At 45.5% G+C, this 21639-nt stretch overlaps 2 protein-coding genes across 10 annotated transcripts in view; one reads left to right on the top strand and one right to left on the bottom strand.

Annotated features, from left to right (window-relative positions):
* Nucleotides 1–2793, top strand: part of ADCK5 (aarF domain containing kinase 5) — a 46498-nt gene extending 43705 nt beyond the window's left edge. For 3 of the 6 annotated variants that reach the window (XM_074203045.1, XM_074203046.1, XM_074203044.1), the window contains 3 exons: nucleotides 798–1050; nucleotides 1340–1456; nucleotides 1561–2793. In XM_074203045.1, the coding sequence (XP_074059146.1) occupies nucleotides 798–1050; nucleotides 1340–1456; nucleotides 1561–1666 (476 nt within the window). In that variant the 3' untranslated portion in view covers nucleotides 1667–2793. The remainder of the gene's footprint in view (nucleotides 1–797; nucleotides 1051–1339; nucleotides 1457–1560) is intronic. The other 3 variants (XM_074203049.1, XM_074203048.1, XM_074203047.1) reach the window with 1 other exon arrangement.
* Nucleotides 105–21075, bottom strand: CPSF1 (cleavage and polyadenylation specific factor 1). Of its 4 annotated transcripts, none has more exons than XM_074203039.1 (38): nucleotides 20971–21075; nucleotides 19388–19558; nucleotides 18946–18973; nucleotides 18688–18830; nucleotides 16887–16967; nucleotides 16439–16590; nucleotides 16012–16158; nucleotides 14186–14325; nucleotides 13949–14059; nucleotides 13670–13763; nucleotides 13328–13415; nucleotides 13005–13142; nucleotides 12749–12800; nucleotides 12508–12602; nucleotides 11918–11992; nucleotides 11651–11731; nucleotides 11164–11253; nucleotides 10435–10545; nucleotides 9956–10097; nucleotides 9631–9809; nucleotides 8982–9118; nucleotides 8723–8897; nucleotides 8267–8473; nucleotides 8063–8152; nucleotides 7439–7582; nucleotides 7172–7324; nucleotides 4413–4529; nucleotides 4132–4222; nucleotides 3928–4012; nucleotides 3696–3837; nucleotides 3464–3616; nucleotides 3196–3372; nucleotides 3052–3118; nucleotides 2899–2946; nucleotides 2637–2792; nucleotides 2422–2551; nucleotides 2198–2336; nucleotides 106–2102 (listed from the first exon to the last, which is right to left on the bottom strand). In XM_074203039.1, exons 2-38 carry the CDS (start codon nucleotides 19529–19531, stop codon nucleotides 2055–2057), a joined length of 4350 nt encoding a protein of 1449 aa, XP_074059140.1. In that variant the 5' UTR covers nucleotides 19532–19558; nucleotides 20971–21075; the 3' UTR covers nucleotides 106–2054. The 4 variants fall into 4 exon arrangements, with proteins under 4 accessions (XP_074059143.1, XP_074059140.1, XP_074059142.1 ...); XM_074203041.1 differs by having other exon boundaries at nucleotides 20953–21067; XM_074203040.1 differs by lacking the exon at nucleotides 20971–21075 and adding an exon at nucleotides 20762–20854.
* Nucleotides 21076–21639: the final 564 nt, after the last annotated feature.

The raw sequence follows: 21639 nt of genomic DNA, 5'->3' as shown, positions 1-21639 counted from the left end.
GTCATTGTGATTCATATCTGACCACTGTACCCAGATGGCTCTGGAGGAGAAAGTGAGGCTAGTGACTTTATTAACACAAGCACCCCCTCCCCGCCCCCCAATCCACTTCATGTGCATCTCCTCCCTGCTGTCATGGTCGTCAAGAATTAAGGACAAACATCATCATCATCACTAACCTAATTCTAGATCTCTTCATCTATATAAACTTAAGACCAGGAAGCTGTCTGCCTGATTAGGCAAACTTCCTTATATAGGGAATAGAGATGTGTTGCCTTATTCTTCTATTGCAAAAAGCCCTATTCTGGGTTTCTTTTGTTCCTCATGGACACCTAAGGACTTTGATGAGAACTGGGACTCATTCTACTCTTCCTATGTTGCAGTAGCTGAAAACAACATAAATCACAGCCCCTCTCTAAACATTACCTTTGAAAGTTTAAAATTTCACCAGTTATCTTTTTAATACAACATTGATGAGGGACAGCAAATATTCCCTTTTGGACAAAAAAAAAACTTGATCGTAAAGATGACAGTGTCTTCACTTGAAATATCTTGTAAAATTCCCTTTTCCATATCTTCACCCTGCACACCAGTACTAGGTTAATAAATCTTTAAAGGTAGAGTTGCCAAACTCAAGTAGAAATGCTACATTGATTTAGAAAGCTACAAATCCCATCTGGTTCAGGTTGGGTTGAATTTGACACCTCTGCCTAGAAGTACTTCAAGACAACTTGGTCATATTCTCCCCATTCCTTATAACTATCTCCCCCTTCCCCCGGGTCTCCTTCCCCTTCCCCAAGACTATTTCCTGTTCTGTGAGATCCTGATGCAGCGACCAATTCAAATGAATCAGTTATGGAGATCTGGCATGCTGAGCCGTGCAGAGACAACCTACATGCAGGAAATGGCCAAGGAACACTTTGCCCGAATCATGGAGGTACTGAAGGCCTTGCCCCGCCCCATGCTGCTAGTCCTGCGCAACATCAACACCGTGCGCTCTATCACCATGACCCTGAAGGCCCCTGTGGACCGCTACTTCCTCATGGCCAAGAGGTTTGTGCCTTTGGAACTCAGAAAAGTCTATCCCATCACAGGCAAATTAAACCCAGATGCCTTGTAGTTAAGAGCTAACTAGTAAGTCTACCAACACACCCAAAACCCCACAGGAAAGGGAGAAAAGGAGGCTGCTTGGCACTTACTTCCTTTATAATTCCCAGGAAAGAAGCCCACCAGGGTCATCTAGAAAAAAAGGCTGGGGTAGCATAAAGAATGTTTTATATATAAAAGGAAAGAGAAAATGCTAATGCTGGGGGGGGGTTTTTTTCCTGGGGTTGTGGTGAAGTGCTGTGAGGAGCTGGAGCCGCCTGATGGGACACCAGACCAAAGGTGGCTTGCACAAAAACCTCCTGAATTGGATCAAAGTCAAATGGGAGAGGCTCAAGTTTGAAATTGTCCTCAGGTAAGCTTAGTAAAATTGTCCTGCTGCTAAGGGAGGGGTGCTGGTGGAATGGCAGGGTTGGAACCAATACTGTGTCCCATCTTTACTCCCTGACTTGGCTCCAGGATGGAGATGTTATCAATGCGCCTAACCTCCATATTCATCACATTCCTGGTTAACCTGGGTGTCATGCCTGAGCCTGAGGAGATAATCAAGAAAATGGAACCATAGGTCTGGGTGACCCACCCTCAGCCACAGATTCACTTCAACAAACAAAGGAGGAGCAGGCCTCAGCCACCAGGGCAGCAAGACCCTCACCAGTCAAGTGGCCAAAAATGAGAGAGATGACAGTTATCTCTACTTGCTCAGACTAAGGCAGGGGAGACCCCTTGGGACAGAGAATAATGGAGTGGATGCAATGCTCAGCCTCCAACTGCAACTTCCTTTTTTTATGGAGTGCTAAGAGAGCAGACTTTTCAATGATGGGAAGGCCCCTCTTTCTTCATCCCATGGCAGCTTCATCACAGAAAAAAATCTTACATATATCCCCACACCCTTTAGTTTCCTTAAAAACAAAACTTGTTTTTTATCCAAAAGTGTGTATTTGGGATAAGGGCAACTAGAAATGAGCTGTAACACGGTCAATCTCCAAAAGGTCATCCAGAATCTGGAAGCACAGAGAGAGACAGGATTGAGTAGGTAAGGGTAAAACACAAACAAATATATGTGGCAATAAATTGAAAGTTTGGGAAAGGTGCTTACGATGTCAGGTGTGGTTCCAATCTTCTTGGCAAGCTCTCCACGTTCCATGGTGCTAAGGTAGAGATAACGATTAAGGAGCTCCCCATCAAGGACATTGCGTACAGCGTTCTGTAGGATGCGACGGTCAACATGCAGCATCCTGGTGTTTTGGGGAGATGAAAAACAGTGTCATTAAAGAATAGGGATGGGTGAGGTTACGCAAGAAGAGGGTGGCAGAGTCTCACCGAAAGGCACGGGGGTTGAGGCCAGCATGGTGGGGCAGCATCGTGGTCAGAGCATTTTGCAACATCAGTAGCCGCCGATATGTCTTTTCTTGCATGGGCAAGAGAAGCCCGATGCCACCATCCAATGTGGCTGGAGGAAAGATGTGGTAGGTGTCATTGACCATAAGGCATGGAAATTAGACCCTGCCCCTGGTCCCCTTCCCAAATTAACTCACCAAACCATGTGATATGCTTGTTCTCCCAGATAATGGATTTCTTGCTAGGCCCTTCAGCTGCCCCCCGACATGGGGTCCTCCAGAATGTGTTCACATGGGCACCCACATGGAAATCTGCCCGTCGCAGCAGCCGCATCCCCCCAAAACTCTCCTTTGCTAGAAGCAGTGAAATAAACTGTTTTCTTCACTCCTTCCCGCCCCCCCCCCCCCCAACTCTCTGGAATGGATAAAGAGCAGGGTATTCTGCACCATTCATACTCACCTTCAGGAAGATACATGTACACCATGAGGTTGCGGTCCCGGTCTGACACTATTTGAGGGGAGGAAAGGGGCAAGGATCAGCAGACCCAAGTCCTTGTGCAAATTACCTTAGAAAATATCTTTTCCACCCCCTCAGGATTCTGGGTTCACTCACCCAGAAAGCCAAGTTGAGCACTGTCTACCATGAAATCCACACTGTACACCTCCAGGGGCTTGGCATCCTGGGGATAAATGGGGCTCAGTATCTTCCTATGGGCCCTAACCCTCCTCCCATCCCCTCTGAGGTTCAGACCCATACCCGGGACACCAGGCTCAGGGTTTTGCTCTCCTCCTGGTAGCGAAGCAGAGAAATACTCTTCATGACATCAGCTGCCAAGATAAAATTCTTGACACTGATCATCTGGTGAATGTAGAGCTGTGTGTCAATGAAAGCCATGCCTGTCAGCTCGCTGGCCCGAAGACTCCACAGGAAGATCTGGGGAAAACAGGGAAGGAGGAAGAACAACCTGGGTCACTGGAGGCCTGGTCAGAGCGCATGAAGGCTTATGGCTAGACGAGACCATTACCTTTTGGCCAATGGCTGATACCAGGTGGCCATTGCAGTGACAAAGAGCTGTCACTGGGCCTTTTTGCTCTTTTTCATACAGCACTTTGAATTTATTCTTTGTCAGTGGCTGTCCTGGCTCTGGAACTACTTCGATAACATCCATAATGAGAATCTGTGAGGAGGCAATTTAAAGATTGAAGGACAACAATCCCCAAAACCACATCCCTCCTGGAGTTTAGGGGGCTACTCACCCTGCCTCGACACGTGACTTCCTCTCCCTGCATGAGGCAGGTTCCTGCAGCCACATAACCCTTGAGGCCAGAAACAGTCTCCTCACTGCGAAGGGACACTGTCTTCATGCAGGTCACATGTTCCCATTCCTCCAGCTCAATCCTGCAGAGAATGGCCAGAAACACTGCAGAGGGTCTAAAGGGAAACTAAGCAATGACAAGAGGATGAAAAAGTTGTGATCTGAGGTCTTACCTGGCATTGGGGATTGCCTCCCAACTGACTGGAGAGATAAGCTGGATAGAGAAGGCCTCCTGCAAGGGGTGGATATATCGCTCATCTAGGAGGAGAGGAGGATCCTGGTCAGCCTCTTTCCCAGTCCCATTACTCTTATAGGACAGAGGAGCTAAGGAGGTTGTGCAGACCATGAGGGAGAGGTGGGATGGGTACAGCACCAACCTCTCTCTATTGTCTCAAATTCCTTCTCTTCGCCTGTCATTCGAGGGATGCGGGTACACAGAGCATTAGTGCTGGTGGCCACAGCATAGACCTATTGGGTTTGTTTGAAGGAAACAGGGTTAAGGGGTATAACAGTTAATTATGGGGAAGGAGCAAAAGAGAGGTCGAAGAACAGGACAGGGCAGAGGGTATAAGGGATTTTGTTTATGGCATTTCCAGTTATGATGTGGGTGAGGAGTTCTTGAAACTGGGACTGGGAAGCACAGGGACAGGCTGCTAACCTTGGATTCCACATGATAGGCAACGTAATGAGCTGTGCATCGCAATGGGATCTTTCTCACTGGCCAGGGAGCATCATAGGACAAATAGGCTGGGAGCACACTGATTCGAAGCTCCCCCTGGGGAAAAATCCAGAAAGGGAAAAGGAGATCAGAACTGGGCGCAGCCCTCCATACACCACTTACCTTTACCTACCTACATCTGTTAAAACTGCTCACCCAGTTAATTACTCTGCAAAGAAGCCTTTTTAAGGTTTTTTTTTTTTTGCAAGGCAAATGGGGTTAAGTGGCTTGCCCAAGGCCACACAGCTGGGTAATAATATTAAGTGTCTGAGATCAGATTTGAACCCAGGTACTCCTGACTCCAGGGCTGGTGCTTTATCCACTGTGCCACCTAGCCGCCCCGAGAAGCCTCTCTTAATTTGCCAGAAAAATAGATGCCATTGCCCATGAGCTTCCTCATTACCTATACCTTGATCATATTTTTTAAAAATTTTTTGCAAGGCAATGGGGTTAAGTGGCTTGCCCAAGGCCACAGGGCTAACTAATTATTAAGTGTCTGAGGCTGGATTGGAACCCAGATACTCCTGACTCCAGGGCCAGTGCTCTATCCATTATGCCACCTAGCCGCCCCCATCATTACCTATACCTTGAAACATTATCCATTGGTGCCTTTACCTCTGATGAGGCAACCAGTCATCCACTGTATTTATTTATACCCTTGGTCCCCCTTCAACTATCCTTATGACTCTCCCCATCACTTATTTTCAATGTCCCAGCATCTATTGGTTCTTTTCTTGATGCTTATCTGGAGATCAAGGTCTCCAGAATTTAAAAACAAACCAGAAAACCCTTCACGTGATGATGTCTTTCTGTATTTTTCTTCTTCACAATTGAAGTCCAGAATAATCTCCCTCTCTCCTTTTCCTTTCTTCCATCTAACAAATTAATTGGCTTCTAAATTCTGTAAGATAGATACCCAACAAGCCCTATGACCTTTCCTCAGCCATTTTTAACCTTTCTGCACTACTTCAATACTCTCAAAACTCTTTAGATTTTCATAGCACTGCTTCTCCTACCTATCTGGTCAATCCAATCTCTTTTTCCAGAAATGCCATTCACACAAGTATATGTAACCCCTAAAAACTACCACATCCTAGACTTTGTCCTGGGTCACCCTCTCTGAATTTTTAGTGATCTCATCTAATCCCAGATCTGATTTCTCTGCAGATACTTCATTTAAATGATGTTCCACAGGTATCTCAGATGCTCATTTCCAAATAGGAACTTGTTCTCATCCCAAAACATATGCTTCTTACAATTTCTCTATTCCAGATAAATGTACCATTATTCCAAACACTCTGGTTCAAAATCTTTTATCATCCTGGATTTTTCCTACCTTCATCTAATCAGGTAGATGTAAAATCTTGCCAATGCTTCCTTTAGCATATCCCCTCTGCCCATCTCCTCTTCATTCATGACATCACCTGACCTTATCATCGGCTTAAACTATTATAACAGCCCTTAACTAGACTGAGCCTCAAGTCTCTTCCTTCTATCCAACTTCCACACAGCTGCCAAAATAATCTTTAAAAGCACAAGTATGTCCATATTACACTACTGCTAAAACAGTGGCTCTCCAAGACTAAATACTACTGGCTAGGCATTTAAAGCCCTAAAAAAGTTCACCCCATCCTACTTTCCAGGCTTAATGCACATTACTCTCACACAGTGTTTCAACCAGAAGGGACAATTTTTGTTCCCAAAATTTGGCATCTCTACCTTTGTGTCCTTAAATTTGTCACCCCTCCTCACCTAAGCCTTTCCAAAGTATTCCTTTCATTCTCAGCTCAGTTCATTTTCTGCCCCGAGAGAAACTTTCTAAGTTGTCAAATTACATCCATACTTCTCAGCTGACATGCTGTGGGCCACAGAAGCATAAAAGCTCCTTGAGGTTGGTGGTTTTTTTTCCATTTTGTATTTTTTTCTCTTAAACAGCAACTTAGTAGAGTGGATGCTTGCTAAAATGTTTTCTGGGTGAACTGGGAGACAAGAAAAAAGAGGGCCTTCCCTCCCTCCCTGCAAGGTCATTCTAGTTGGAGACAAGCTTCATAGGCATAACCAAAAAAAGTTCAAGACTAGATAATCCAGTGTTAGATTGGGTCATCTCAACTAGGAATCAGATTTATAGGAATAAAGAAGAAAAAGTTAGAGTAGATGAGAAAGACTTCCTAGAAATGAGGAAAAAGGATCTAGTATGCATGGTTGTCGAAGAACTAGAAACACAGTGTGAGCAGGAGACAATCCTGATAGGAAGACTAGATTGAGATCAGACTGTGCAAGTTCTCAAGAGTCAAGAAGTTTTAAAGGCTGTAGCCTGTAAAATACAAGAAAACGCTGAACATTTCCAAGATGAAGAGTCATGCAAAGTGGTGCTCTGGAAAGGGTATCTACAAGTCATTTCAAAAGCCTAGATGGGGGGGTGGCTAGGTGACACAGTGGATAGAGCACCAGCCCTGGAGTCAGGAGTCCCTGAGTTCAAATCCGGCCTCTGACACTTAATAATTACCTAGCTGTGTGGCCTTGGGTAAGCCACTTAACCCCATTGACTTGCAAAAAAAAAGAAAAAAAAAACAAAAAAGCCTAGATTCAGAAATAACAGGTCTGAGTAACAATGATCCATGTATATGGGGAAGGATGAGGGGTGGGCACTAGTGATGTACAGAATGTATGAAGGACTTTTGTTCCTACTCCATTCCTACCTGTCTGTTGAAGTACAGGAATCCCCTTGGACAGTTAACATTGTGAAAAGGAGCAAAGGAGTCGATGGGGCCATCAATACCCATGGGATGCAATCGAAGGGCTCCCCGACCAGTCACCAGTAACCAATGGGGTGATGGACCACAGATAAACACCTTGATGAGGGAGGAGTATCAAGAATGTTTCAGAACTCATCCAAATTCAGATCTGTCCCTCTAACCGCTCCTCAGGTCAGCAACCTGTCTCACTCCCCCCCATTTCCCACTGACCCCTGAATAGCCATAAATATCTTCAAAATAACGGAAACGGGCCACACGGCCCCGAGCACCAACACCCTCTTCAGTTCCACCCCCTTCGGGCTTCTTCTTTGATGGCTTTGGCTTCTTCTCCCTGAAATTAATATTGTGGGGGACCTAAAGCATGGAAGAAAAAAAAAGGGGAAAGCTGTGAAGGAGGGAAAAGCAGAGAGAATGCCTTGTCATAATCACAAGTATTTTCCAGATAGGATGAACCTTAAGGGGGATATTAGCACCTACTAGACACTGAGAGATAAGAGATTATCTCTGCAGGCTAATTATTTTATAGCTCACAAATCTTGATAAAAATAAAAGGATGGAACTTATTCAAGTTCCAGAAACAGCTATCCATATCCATATCCACTGTTCTTACTTCTACACTACTCTCTTTTCAAGTCTTTCCACCAGTGTTCTTCGGCTCCAAATACTACTTATTCTTCAGAACTTCACTCCTATCACCTTTCTCCCCATTCTCAGCATCAGTTTTCCCTAACCACAGTTATTTCCATATCTGAGTCTTGTCTTCTCACAAAGTCTGGGAATTCCCAGTCCTGGCCTTGGCCTATATATTGAAGCAGGAGTTAAGGACTCAAGTACCTTTTTGAATCGCACTTTGAGGTTGCTCTGGCCAAGCTGAGAGTCATGGGCAAAGGCTTCATAAATCAACAGTTCCTGGTCTACATGAACCTAAGGGAGGTGATGAGGGAAGAGGCTGTTAGGACTGGGGGATGGGGAGAACTCAAGGCCCCTGGCAATAAGAAAAATCATTTAAAGAAAGGGAGTTTTATGTATAAAACTTACCAGCAGATAGGGGCGGGTCTGGCGGTTACCCAGGGCAACCAGTAACACCTCCTTAACAAGAGGAAGTTCACCTTGCCTTGTCACCTCTTCCTTCTTGGTGTCACCTTGTGTGGCTGGCTGTCCAAAGGAGCTATCTACTAGCACTCGCTGCCCAACAGGAAAATTCTTCACTAGAAACACCAGACGCCAATCTGGGAGCTGATAGATCTAAGGTCAAGAGAAGAAAGGTTAAATGGCCAAAAGGTCCTTCCCTTGCCCCACCTCCTGCAACATAATGCATGAAGACCACAGATGTAGGATTTAGGGGATCACAACTCCAAAGCCCCACTCTTCCATATTAACACAAAGAGGCTGCACCAGTGGAGATCAGTTGTAGGTTATCACTGCTGTCCTAAACTAACACTCAGGTCAACCCAGGTCAGTGGGGAAAAGGGAGGAAGGTCAACGGTCACTCACTTCCATGGCCCCACTCTCTCGTACTAGCACACACCAGTGGGTGGGCTCTGCTCTATATGGAGGAGGGTCCCGGTCAGCAGGTGGTAGACTGCTCCTCCGAGCCTCCTCTTTACTGGGACTGAACAGGGAACTGGAATCTCCATACAACATCTCTTCTTCATCATCTACAGTGGGGCTAAAGGCAATGACAAAATACAATCATGTTTCATACTCAAAGCTTTAACTTTCCCATGACACTGGTCCCTCCCCACATACAGACCTGATCTCAGGTCCCAGGCCCTCAGCCTCCAGGCCCCCTCGACCTCCCAGCTCATCCCGGGGCCCAGATGCTCTGCTCTCAGTGGTAAACATCCCACTGACATCCCGGTACACACAAAGTGCGATCACCTTTGACTGCTGTAATAGGGAAAAAATGAGAGGTCAGCACACCATGTCAGAGGGGCAGAGAGAAACAGCTAGTAGATAGAAGACTAAGAATATGGTTTGATGGGTGGCTAGGTGGCGCAGTGGATAGAGCACTGGCCCTGGAGTCAGGAATACCTGAGTTTAAATATGGCCTCACACACTTAATAATTACCTAGCTGTGTGGCCTTGGGCAAGCCACTTAACCGTACTGCCTTGCAAAAACATAAAAAAGAATATAGTTTGAGGGGCAGCTAGGAGGTGCAGTGGATAGAACACCGGCCCTTGGAGTCAGGAAGACATGAGTTCAAATCCAGCCTCAGATACTTAATAATTACCTAGTTGTGTGACCCTGCCCAAAAAAAGAATATGGTTTAAATGTAAGAAAAATCAAGAGGAGTTATTTTCAGCACTTATGGGGGATGAGGAACAGGAATAAAGGAAAAAGAATTAGCTATGAGATCAATGATTGAAAAGAGGGGTTGGAGGTGGTGTCATTCTCCTACGTGATGCAATGGGGGCTTGTGAAGAGCCAGGCGATGGTTTCTTCCCCCATAGGAGTCACTTTTCAGAAGAAACATAGTCACATGACCCTCAGCGCTCATGATGACCACATATGGATCAGCGACAGCACATTGCACAATGGGAGAGCCCAAGTCCACAGGAATGAAGTGTAACTGGTTCACTGCAAGGCAAGCGGCAGACCCATCACTACACCAGGATCACACCTGATGCCCTACCAGTGAAGGAACAGGCCCAGGCACTTGTGGCCTGACTCCTCCACTAAGTTTCTCCCACATGTTATTCAATCCAAGGCTCTAAAGTGCTCACCTCCCTCTAGCAGGCGAATCCCAAGTGGTGATACCTGAACAATATAGCGATTGTCACCAATGTTACCAGCAAAGACAGTGGGACCCTGAGTGGCAAAGCCACTTGTGTCCAGCTCCATGATCTCCTGACCTGTCTGTAAGATCTAGGAAGGAAGGATGGAGATGTCAGACCTCAAGCCTAGGGTCTAAAACTATCCCTTTTCCCACTAAAGAATTGAAAAGCTATTTATCCATAAGTATCATCTCTAAGAATTGAGAACTAGGAAAATCATCTAATCTAATCTTGTCTTCCACATTTTACAAAAATAAAAACCCAAGGTCCCAAGAGATGAAGTAATTTGCTGAAGAACCCATAATAAAATTGGACTCCAACTTAGGGCTCCTCATTTTTCCAATTCAGTGTCCTTTTTTCTAGCACCACCCTACCACTACTCCATCTTCATCCCACATCAGATTCCCCCTCCCCTTACCATCCCTCACCATGGTAGAATCCTCCCGGCTGAGAATGAGAAAGCCATGTCTCTTCCCATCATCTTCTGTTTCTGGGGAGCTGGACTCCTGTTCTGCCCCCTCCCCCTTGGTAGTCTCATCCTGGAGAGGGAGAGAAACCCACACTAAGGAGGATAGAGACAGATAGCAAGAGGAGAATTATGTGGAATGGCAGGACAAGGGTGGGAATGGAATACAAAGAGAAATATCAGGGAAGTTTTAAGGGATTTACTCATGGAGTAATTTTTTTGGAAATTAATTAGTTATTCATTACATTTTCTTACTCTTCATTTTAAGAGACATTTTATAGAAGAGCCTAGACCATGTAAAAGATATTTTCAGTTACCCATGCTTAGCAGAACAAACCTAATCTATTTCCATAAACAATCTTAAATCAAGCTGCAGTATTCAAAAGTAATATCAGAAGGATATAGGAACAAGGGTAGGGGGAGAGAGGGAAGGGAAGGAGAGAAAAATGTGGAACTCAAAATCTTACAAAAACTGAATGCTGAAAACTATCTTTATATGTAATTGAAAAAAGATAAAGAAAAATCACATTTTACAAAAATGAGTACTCTAGAAAAAAAAGATAGGAAGAGAAAAAAGAACTGGTGTGAAGTAGGAAAAACCCAAGGATAGAGCCTCATTCTAGTTTTTATGTTAGTTTTAATGAGATGAAGGAGAAAGGAATAGTGGGGGGATTCAAGAACAGGTTCTGACCTCTTCCTTGCGTAAGGGTGCAATGACTGTCCACATGTCATAACAGCCAGGCAGTTCAAAGGTTGTCACCACCTGAGGCCGAATGCTCTTCTAGAGAAGCAAACATTTGTTGGGGAGGTGATCAACTGTAATATCGTTTTTACATCCATTTCTCATTGCCTCCCCCTGGGGCATGTTATAGAGATGGAAAGAAACAGTCTAATATGTTGGGATTCAGTCTTCCTGACTTTCCCCCCAGGAATCTCCATGTGTTCCCAGCTGCTGTTCATAGGCAGCCCAATAAGAGGCAGGCAGCCCAGGGAGGGACCAGGAGTGGCAATTACTGTAGCACCAGTACCAGACCTCCAGCACACGCTCTCTGCTACAGGCCTTCGCAGGGTGCAGGGCCAACTCCCCCAGACTTTTCCCTTTTGCTATCAGTCTTTATAAGGGCTATGAACCATCCCCCTCCCTCCACAGCCCAAGGGGAAGATAATGAGCTCATCACCTGAAGCACAGACAATGCTCCATTCTTCCCATAACCTGAGCAAACCACAATTTCCAGGTCTGGCTCTGGACTGTTCTGAAACTGCAAAGCAGGTAGTAGAGGAAATAGCATCAGTCAGAGGATCCCTGTCATTCTGAGCATGTCCCCCAAAGCCTTTTTCACTCATGTCCCTTGGTGCCCCCCACCCTACCTGTTTCATAAGCCCAATCTCAGTTAGAATCCCAACTGCCTCTCTTCAAAAGAAAAATGCCCAAGTGGAAAGAATACCTCTTCGGATAGGAAAGCTGGTTCCCCCATAGCAGCGTTAGCGCATGGTCCAATATTCAGGATACTATCACATACCTGACAAATTAAAGAGCAGTAAGGAATAAGAATAATAGCTCCCATTTAATACTTTAAGGTGTGCCAAGTGTTTTATATACATTATAATTTGTCCCCAAAAACTTGTGAGATAAGCCCCATTTTCATCCTCATTGTACAAAGAAACTAAGATTCAAAAGGTTAACATGACTTGCCTGGCGTCAACAATTCACAAATATTTTATGTGGAACTTGAACCCAGTTCTCCCCTGTTTCTAGATATTCTAGCTTTCTATGCTCCCTCAATTTGAGGAGATAAAAGTTGGAAATGAGAGGAGAATGGGAACAAACTAAAAACAAAGGGGCATGAACTATGAGGACACAAGATGAATGTCATAGACTATTAAGTCAGAAAGAGATACAGTCTCAGGGCCCAAGGCACCAAATCCCACACTTCAGTCAATGTCTAAACAGAAATATAAAGTGGGGGTGGCTGGGTGTAGTGAAAGGTGCTTCAAGGACAGCTTCTTTTTCCCTTTCTAGTTCTCTCGCTCTCACCTCAAAGGAATAGGTGGCCAGTTGAGTACCAGACTGGGCTTCACTGCCATATACCTCAATCTCATCCACCTCATCTTGGGGAGCTGACTTCCCACCTGTAATACAGCCCAGTCAGAATCTCTTAGGTCCAGAATCAGATACCCCAGAACCATGTTGTCCCTTCCTCCCCCCACCCTGATTCAAAATCCCTGCTGCCTTTCCTCATCCCCACCCCCAAGGTCAGGCCAATGTCCCCCACCACCTGCCCAGCCCAGCGTGGACTCCACTCGCTTCTTTTTGACAGGTGGCTCGTCCTGAGGAAATAATAAAAATTCACATGTAGTACTTTAGGGTTTACATAAAAATACAAGCTAAGGATAAAGATGAAAGAGAAAGGAGTATTGTAGAAAACCTAATATCTAACCCTTCCTCTTCTCCCAGTCCCTGCCCTGAAACCCCTTCCTGCTATTGACCTGAAGGATCTTCAGGGTGTCTTCATGTGACATAAGAAATCTAACCTTGTCAGAAACCTCCCGTGATGGGGCTTCTCGGGCAGCACTGGCTGGTGGTTCCTGTAGTTTCTCGGTATATTTGAGTAGAAGTGAATTCCCAAGACGGGAGCCCAAAAAAAGGTAACCTGGTTCCATAGTGATCATCTGGGGAGACAGAAGAAAGAAGAATATTCCATAGAGGGCCTAGTGTCTTCTGTTCCTAGATCATTCCCCACCCGTTACTTTCCAGGGTCTTCTCTCCCAACAAGTTCATCTTTTCTCCAATGAATCTTCCCCAGACTCCTGTTTCCAGGAGAGAGGGAGTGTCCATGTTCATCACGTGAACTCACACAGGTGGTAAGAACACTAGCAGCTGCTTTGTCAAAATGAAAGGACCGGACACTACGCATCCCATCTGTGATGAGGGTCAGTACATAGCTGGAAAGAAAGGATAGAGTCAGGAAGAGGATTGAGTTCTACCTGGATTATCAGATCTACAGCTGAAGACCCCCAGACATCATCTAGGCTAAGCCCTTTATTCTACTAGGAAGGAAAGAGGCCCAAGATAAATGCTAGCAGTGAGAAGCAGGGCCTGACTCAAACTCAAGTCTCTGGACCCAGCCCCTGGGAGGAAGGGACCAGAATAAGAGGCAGGGCAGGGGCAGAAGGGCCAGATGTTAGGACAGGCTCACATCTCGCCCCCTTTCAAGGAGATGACCATCTTGTCATAGGATATAAAGGCAGCCTGAGCACAATCCAAAGTGATCTTCACTCCATCCTGCATGCCTACAAATAGAGAGAGCACATCAAGGACTAAAGACCCATGTCCCAAAACCCAATTCTTCCCATTTAGATCACATTTCAACTTTTCATCCCAATACACACACACACACACACACACACACACACACACACACACACCATCCTCCCATCTCTCCAGTCCCCCCCCTTCCTTCCCTAGGTTGGCTCACGTAGAGGGAAGGCTGTGGTGCCAGCAGTGAGGCTGTTGAGGGAAACACCGTAGGGTGGGACACTCTGATTCAGGTAGAGGAGGGAGTTGACAGCAAAGATTACTACTCCACCTGGGAGGAGAGGCAGACTGGCAGGCAGAGCTTCTCAGAAAAGTTTCAACCCCCACTACATATCCAAGCCTCCCTTAAAGGGAATCCTTTTTAAAGAAATGGGTCGGCCCCTAACCCATTGCTCACCTATTGGTTTGGGTACTGCTAGAGCCTGGGTACAATCAAAAGGCAGGTTGGTGAGGGACCAAATTACTGGGTGAACCTTCTGCAGAATGTTCAGAGAGATGGCAACAATGGAGCACGTATCCTGTCGTACAGCTACACGCCTAGTCAAAGAAAATACAGGGGCTCAAACGCTTCCATGAGTATCTTTTTTTGGGGGTGAGGGGTGGCAGGTACAGTAGGGGTGCTAGAGAAGGTCTCAGGCTCACCATGTATCCTATCATAAGACATGGAAGGGGCTTGTGTTATGCTATACAGTTCTCCCTTAAGGTGGGAGGTGAGTAGACAAGAAGTCATCAGAAAGCAATGAAGGCAAAAAAGGAACATTAGTAGAAGAGTGGTTATATTCTTAAACCTGTTTAACTTTGTTTACATGCTATTTCCAATTACATAGATACAAAATATTCAGAAGGAATGAAAGTTAAGCCTATTAAAGCAAGCTACCCAAGGACTGAATGAAAAGCAACCAGGGCTAGACTCAGTGTCTGCATTGCCTCTGTATGTTCTCTGGGGCATGAATGACTAAGTAATCCAAAGGCCTTTGACATAGCCTCCAGAGATAGTGAAGTTGCCAAAGAATGGGTCAAATCTTGAATGGAGTTGTATGGGATCCAAAAAGTCTTAAGAGTGAAATCTAGTAAACAGAAATTTGGAGGGTAAATACCTGGCTCATGAGGCCACATGAAGAAGAGAATGGACATATAAATCCCTATGGGATAAGCTAACAGACATGGGAGAACTCCAGACAACCAAGGCCTTCAAAAAGAAACAGCAAACGCCAGAAGATTTGTATTTGGTCTGGGACTGGGGTTACTCTATCCTCAAAAGAAACAAGAATATGAAGCATGGAAAGATCACCTGACTCCCAAAGCTATCAGAGTGGTTAGAAATTTAAAAAACTGACTTCTTTATTGGGTTCAAACCCAAATTCTTAAGCATTATCTTAGTGAAAGCTTAAGAATTCAAACTTCACAGAATTTCAAGAAGTCCTCCAGTCTATACATGGGCAGAAATCCTCTTAACAACATTTCTAGGGTGGCTAGGTAGCGCAGTGGATAGAGCTCTGGCCTTGGAGTCAGGAGTACCTGAGTTCAAATCCGGCCTCAGACATTTAATAATTACCTAGGCATGTGGCCTTGGCCAAGCCACTTAACCCCATTGCCTTGCAAAAACTAAAAAAAAAAAAAAAAAAAAAAAAAAAAAAATTCTAATAAGTGGGGAAACAACTCTGGCCATTGGGAAAATTTTCTTTTCATAGAACTGAAGTCTGCTCTGCATTAAGAAAATTGATCCTAGTTTTGCTCTGACACCATCTGTAACAATAAACGCATGAGGTAGGTAGTGAATTGTATGTAGTGTTACTACAAAAAATACCAACTATATAACCACTGGATGTTTCAGAAGAAAACCACACCAGGGGAAAAGAAATGTCTGACAATTATTTAGGTACCAGCACCACCAATCTTAGTTGGAGTAAGACCCTTAGAGACATGGAATATCTCTATGGTACTTGTAAGTGGCAGTAGAGTAGGAAAGAGTGCTGGACGGAGAAGAATTCAAAGTCTGCCAATGGCATTCAGTAATTGTGACCACAGACACTGACCTCCCCCTAAACCTCAGTTCCTTTTTCTCAAAGATAAAGATAATCATTTCTGTAGTGTCTATCTCAGTGGTTTGTGAGGGTTAAAATGAGAGAATGTTCGTAAAGCACTTTCTCTGAAGACCCCAGAGCACTCTGTTTATCTACTATCAGACAAATGTCAAAAAAAAGGAAAAAGAAAAGTCTTTACCCTGGCCAGGTCTGATTGGGTTCAAACAAGATGAGGAGGGTGGGCTCATAGTATCCATGAAGGAACTGCAGATCGATGATATTCAGGAGCTTTTCATCCAAGGCCCGAACATCAATAATATAGCTTGGCAGGAAACTTGACTTCTGCCTAGGGAGAAAGATTTAGGAGGAAGAAGACAGCTCCATCTGAGGTCCCCATCCTAGGCAATCCCAACTCATGATCCCAAGAGGGACATATCTCTCCCCATCCAGGAAAGCCCTTGCTCTTCAAACCCAAATCTATATGCTCAAAACAAGGGGTACTAAGAATGGTAGAAAAGTTCCAGAATAAGCCCAATTCCAAATATATGGAGAAGCCCCAAGTCTCCAGGTCCCAGTTTTTCTAAAGGCCTTCAGGAATCTTTCAATCTTCCTTCCCCGACACTTACCCTTCTCCTACCAGTCCCTCATGTTCCTCTGCCAGACTCTCCCTTCGAAAAGGCAGTACTACAAGTCGTGTTCCATAGATCAACATGACTGCACAACGCCCATCAGGGTCCACCCGCACCCGAGGTGTGTGTACATTCTGGACAAAGCCATCCTGAGATGGGAAAGAGAATAGAGTGAGGATCTGTGTAAGAGTCCATATCACTCCATTCTGAGAAAAGGAAGGGGGACGGTAGGAAGTCAAGGCTAACACCAATTCAGGTTCACAATAGCTCAGAGACATTTCTTCCATTATAGAGAAGGGGAAACTTTTACTGAATTCTGACTCAGGGGATTACAATCTAGTTCTAGTTCCTGAGGTCTCTACTTAAAGGGTTCTCATACTGAGAATGGTTTTAGAGAATAAGGAAAACAACTCCTAGGGCCTGGGGAGAGGGAGTAGAGACTCACCCTCAATTCAGGCTCTTCAAAGTAATGCAGCGAGAGGGTCTTCAGGTCATGAGTCCCAGGGTCATACTCTACCACTGACAGCTGAAGATCAGGTGGACAAAAAAGTTAATTTCATTCTTAGCCCCCCACATCAACCCAGACACACACGGGGATTCCACACCCATGTCCTGGCACTAACTTCCAATAGCACCTCACTTTGAGGTCATGAAGGCAATACAAGTTCAATCAGAAACACTATCAGGCAATCCAAAAATTCACTTCAGAGTCAACCTTATCTAAGACCCTACCCAGGATCCAAAGCTGGGGGAGATCTATCCCAGGTCAAGGTCTCTCATTCTGTTGTTCCCAATCCTAATTTCACAAACAAGAACCATGAGTTAGCTGACTTAGGGAAGGAGAGCATAGACCTGGGGTAATTGGAGAACCAGGGCAAACATGTTAAGTGTTCTCCAAATCAGATGCTACTACTTTTATTATTTTTAAAAGAATTGTACTTTGTGGAACTCCTATCAAGAATCATGGACTCTCAACTACAGAAAGTCCTCTAATTGAGTATTTACTCCAATCCCTGAGCAAAAGTTCTCACTACAACATTCCTGAAAAGTCCATTTCACTGTGAGACAAACTTTTCTTTAATAAATATGTTCTTTTCCAGGGTCAAGATCTGTACCCAGTGTTCCCAAAGGTCTCCTCTCTGAGGCCCAGAAAAAGTTTAATCTATCACTCATGAAATTCCTCTGGATATCTGACACATATTTCTGGTCTAGTGAAATAACCCAAATGGGGTTAATTTCATGAAGTCTGATCATTTCCTTCATTCTCTTTTTTAGCCCATAGTTCATTTCAAATGGGAAAACGAAGACTGTTGTATATTCACCTTTTCTCAGGCCTGTGGCCTGAATTTCTGAATGACTTCATGAAAAAGTAGCAAGAATGCTGGACAGACATAGGTCAGGAGATGTATTCATGTATTTAACAGATCTCTATCACTTTTTGTGCCTTCATTCTCTGGAACTATATTTCTCTTTGTGTAAAATTAGATAAAAATTGTTCATCAGAATCCACAAACTTTTCAAAAAGTATTTTGATAAATGTATTACAAAAAGATTGGTTTTCTATATAATACTATGTATTTTGTTGTATGCTTTTAAAAAAATTATTCTGAGAAGAGGTCCACAATCTTCATGAGACTGGCCAAGAAATGTATGACAAAAAAAGGTTAAGAACCTCTATACCCTGGCTGTTCAAAATGTGGCCCTCTGGGCGCATGCTGCCCACAGCGTGATTTTATGCAGGCCTCTGTGAGTTTACTAAATGCTTTAATAAAGGAAGCCAAACTTGCAGAGGTCTCACTAAAATGGCAAATCAAAATATATTGTCTACTGTTTCAATAAAAAACTTTTAAAAGTAAAGTTGTACAACCCTACCCTAAACCATATAATCTCTAAGGTTTCATCCATTCTATGATCTTCTCCTCTTTCTGGGTCTGTTCGCTCCTCTATAAAGTTGTTACTACAAAGGTCACACCTCAAAAGGTTGTTATGAGAAAAGTACATTAAACTTTAAAGTGCTAACAAAATTATCATTATTATATGAAAACAAATCTCATCTTTTTTGATAGGATTCAGCTGGAAATAGTACTAGATCTAGTAGCTATCTGCTGTTATTTTTTCACATTTATTATTCTGTGGACTACTGCACAGGAAGGAAAAAATAAATTTTTATAATTATCCAAATATATCCAAAAACATACATGAATGTTATTATCATTCCCCTCACCCCTACCAAGTAGCCCTGGCACCTTGGCATCTTTGAAACTGAGAAGAAGGGCATCTCTTTTGGCTCCAGCAAGTTGCACACTGGCCATAGACATGACATTTCCAAAAAAGGAGAAGGAGGCCACCAGTTCCAGCTTTTCTTTATGTTCCTTGTGTAACTTCCCCTCTAAGAATAGAAGCAGAAATATATTGGTGTAAAAGACTTACACTTCTGACTCTATCCAAAGACTAAGTCTTTAAAAATACCAGTTTCCTCTTCACCCAATCACTTGGCTGCTTACCTGCATTCCTATCACTCTTGGTAGAAGTCTTGGGAGAAATAAACAGAAGAGAAATAATCAGATCATTGTCCCACCCCTAGATACAGAGCAGATTCTCCTCCCCTAGTCTCTCAGTTAGGGAACCTTCCTTCCTAGGATCAAAGGATTATGGGTCTGTGGGAAGATGAAGGTTAGAAGCCTAAGCAACTAAGATTATCTTTCCTACAGCCTGCCCCCACCTCCATCCCCATAGCCCCAGGAAGGGAATGAACTGAACAACCAACACAAAAACAGACAGACACACACCCTCTCTTTCTCTCTCTGTCTCCCCATCCATCCACCCAAGACCTTTTTTTGGAAAGATCCAAAGGATTTGGGGCAAGGAGGCAGGGGATGCATTTGGGGTGGTAAGTGGAGACAGGGTGAGAGGGAATGTAAATATGGGAGAAGTCAAGGGATTTACCTCAGCATCATGGTTGAGGCGGTAGACATAAAGCTGGGATGTCCCAGCAACCACAAGGTTGCGTTCAGCATTGCTGAAGAAATTGCAATACATTGAAAACTCCAGCCCCGTAGGGGGGTGAGCCTGCTTGTACACAGCATACATGGTGGTCCCAGAAAGAAGCCTCACAACCTGTATAAAAAAATGGGAATGGTTCCTAATAACCACCACGTGCCAGGTCCAGACACCCCCCTCAGAGACCCAAGGGATCAAGTGACCACATTTGATCAGCCCTGCCCCACAACACCTCCAGAGATTATACTTTAGGTGATACCTGAAATCTCCCTTATACATACCCACTTAACCCCACTCCTTCACCCTCCTTACCCAAGGTTTAATAACTAGACACCTTCAGAGCCCTGACTTTCCCCATAGGCTTTCTCATATCCATGCTTCCTAGTGTTACTTACTTCATCCCCCAGTCTGTTTCTCATTGCCCCCCTCTACCCCCCAGGATGTTCTGCTTTTCCCCTCCTGCTTTCCTACTCCTTCCTTCTGTCTCCATTCCTGATGCCTCTTGAGTTCAGATTTACATCTCCCAACTACCTATGAGACCACCAGCAGCTCTCACACAACTATCCAAAATTGGATTTTCTCCCAAAATCTGCTCTCACATTCACAAACTTGTTGATGGTAGGATTCTACCATCTCTTAAAAGACCAGCTTCAATGCTATCTTCTCAAGAAAACCTTCCCTGCTCCCCCAGTCTGTAATTACCATTTTCCCTCTCGCGTCAAGAAGAGGTTTGCTTTATACCTCTCTATTGTATTTGGCATAAAATACTATAGCAATAGTGTCTGTCTCTTTGTCTAATCCTCCTATAGCCATGTAAAGCAGTGCCTTTTTCCTCTCTAAACTTGGCATCTTCCTCAGCATACAGGAGGAGGTGCTCGATTACTAAGCCAGACAGCTAGAAATAAAGCCCTGAACCTGGAGTCAGAAAGAGCTACCTTCGGATTTTGTCTCCCACACCTGACAGCTATGGGACCCTAGGCAGGTCACTTAAAGACTCAATTTCCTCATTTATAAGACAAGAATAGCTGGGTCTCCCTCTCAGGGATCTTGAGAGGATCAGATGGGATAATATAGGTAAAGTGCTTTTCAAACCTTAAGATGCTTTCTTAAAAAAAAAAAAGTAAAAAAAAATGAAGGGAAGATGCTAAGTGATAACTGTGTGTGTGTGATGAAACAAGCCAACCAGACTGTAGTTCGCCGTGCTAAGCATGGGTAGGGCGCTCCCCACCTCTCCCCCCGATCTAACCCACTCTCACAGCCCCCCCAGATTTCCTTGAGAATCTCTCCTTTGGGTCTTCCCTCAGTTCCCCCTCGCCTTGCCTTCTGGCTCCACCAGGCCGGGTTTCCTTCAGCACCCTTCTCCTCTCCGGAGTCACCCTCCGCAGGACCCCCGGGGCTCTCCCCTCCTGCTCCCTAGTGTCTCTTCCCCCATTTTGCCCCTCGCTGCCTGCCCCCCCAGGCTGCCCCCCGCTCTCCGCTCCCTCCCTCGCCGGGGTCCCCTTTGCTCTAACATTCTTCCCCTCCCCCACCGGTAGGGCGCGCCGCCTCCTCCGCGGGCTCCGCGGGCTCCGCGGCCTCACGCGGCCTCACGCGGCCTGGGTCCCGGCGCGCGCCGGCCGCGGCGGTTGCGCTCCCGGGGGCAGGCGGACCGGAAGGGACGAGGAAGGGAAGGGGCCGGGGACGTCCAGCACAGCGTTCCGGCGCCGCCACGCAACCCCAGCACGGACGTTCCGGCCGGGCTCTGACCCCGCCCCGCCCCCACGCCCAACCCCGCCGGACGAATCCCGGAAATCGGCGGGGGCGGGGCAAGCGGCGACCCGGAAGGGCCTCCCTCGGGCCCCTCCCCGCGCATTGGTGACCCCTGTCTAGTGCGCATGGAGAGTCCTCCTTTCACTCCTTCTTAAAGCTTAAAATAATTTTTCTAAAAAGTACTTAAATCACTCGATCTATCCGGAGCTGGCGAAGCAAGCCGGAAAACGCCCTCCAGCCCGTTGACTGGGACCTTGGCAGAGTCCTTCGCCCTCCCTGAGCCCCGTCCCTTAACTGTTTCATGGGCGCCCCTCCCCCAATCTTAGAGCCGAAAGGCGCCCCGGGCCCCCTTTTACGCTGCAGACCGGTGGGGGGGGGGACTGAAATCCGCCCCTCAACCCCGGCGGCCTCCGGGCTCTTAGGGTCGCAGCAGCCCCGCCCCCACCCCA

Source organism: Macrotis lagotis, chromosome X (assembly GCF_037893015.1).
Source record: "Macrotis lagotis isolate mMagLag1 chromosome X, bilby.v1.9.chrom.fasta, whole genome shotgun sequence".
NCBI lineage: Eukaryota > Metazoa > Chordata > Mammalia > Peramelemorphia > Peramelidae > Macrotis > Macrotis lagotis.
This window is presented reverse-complemented; position numbering and strand designations above follow the sequence as displayed.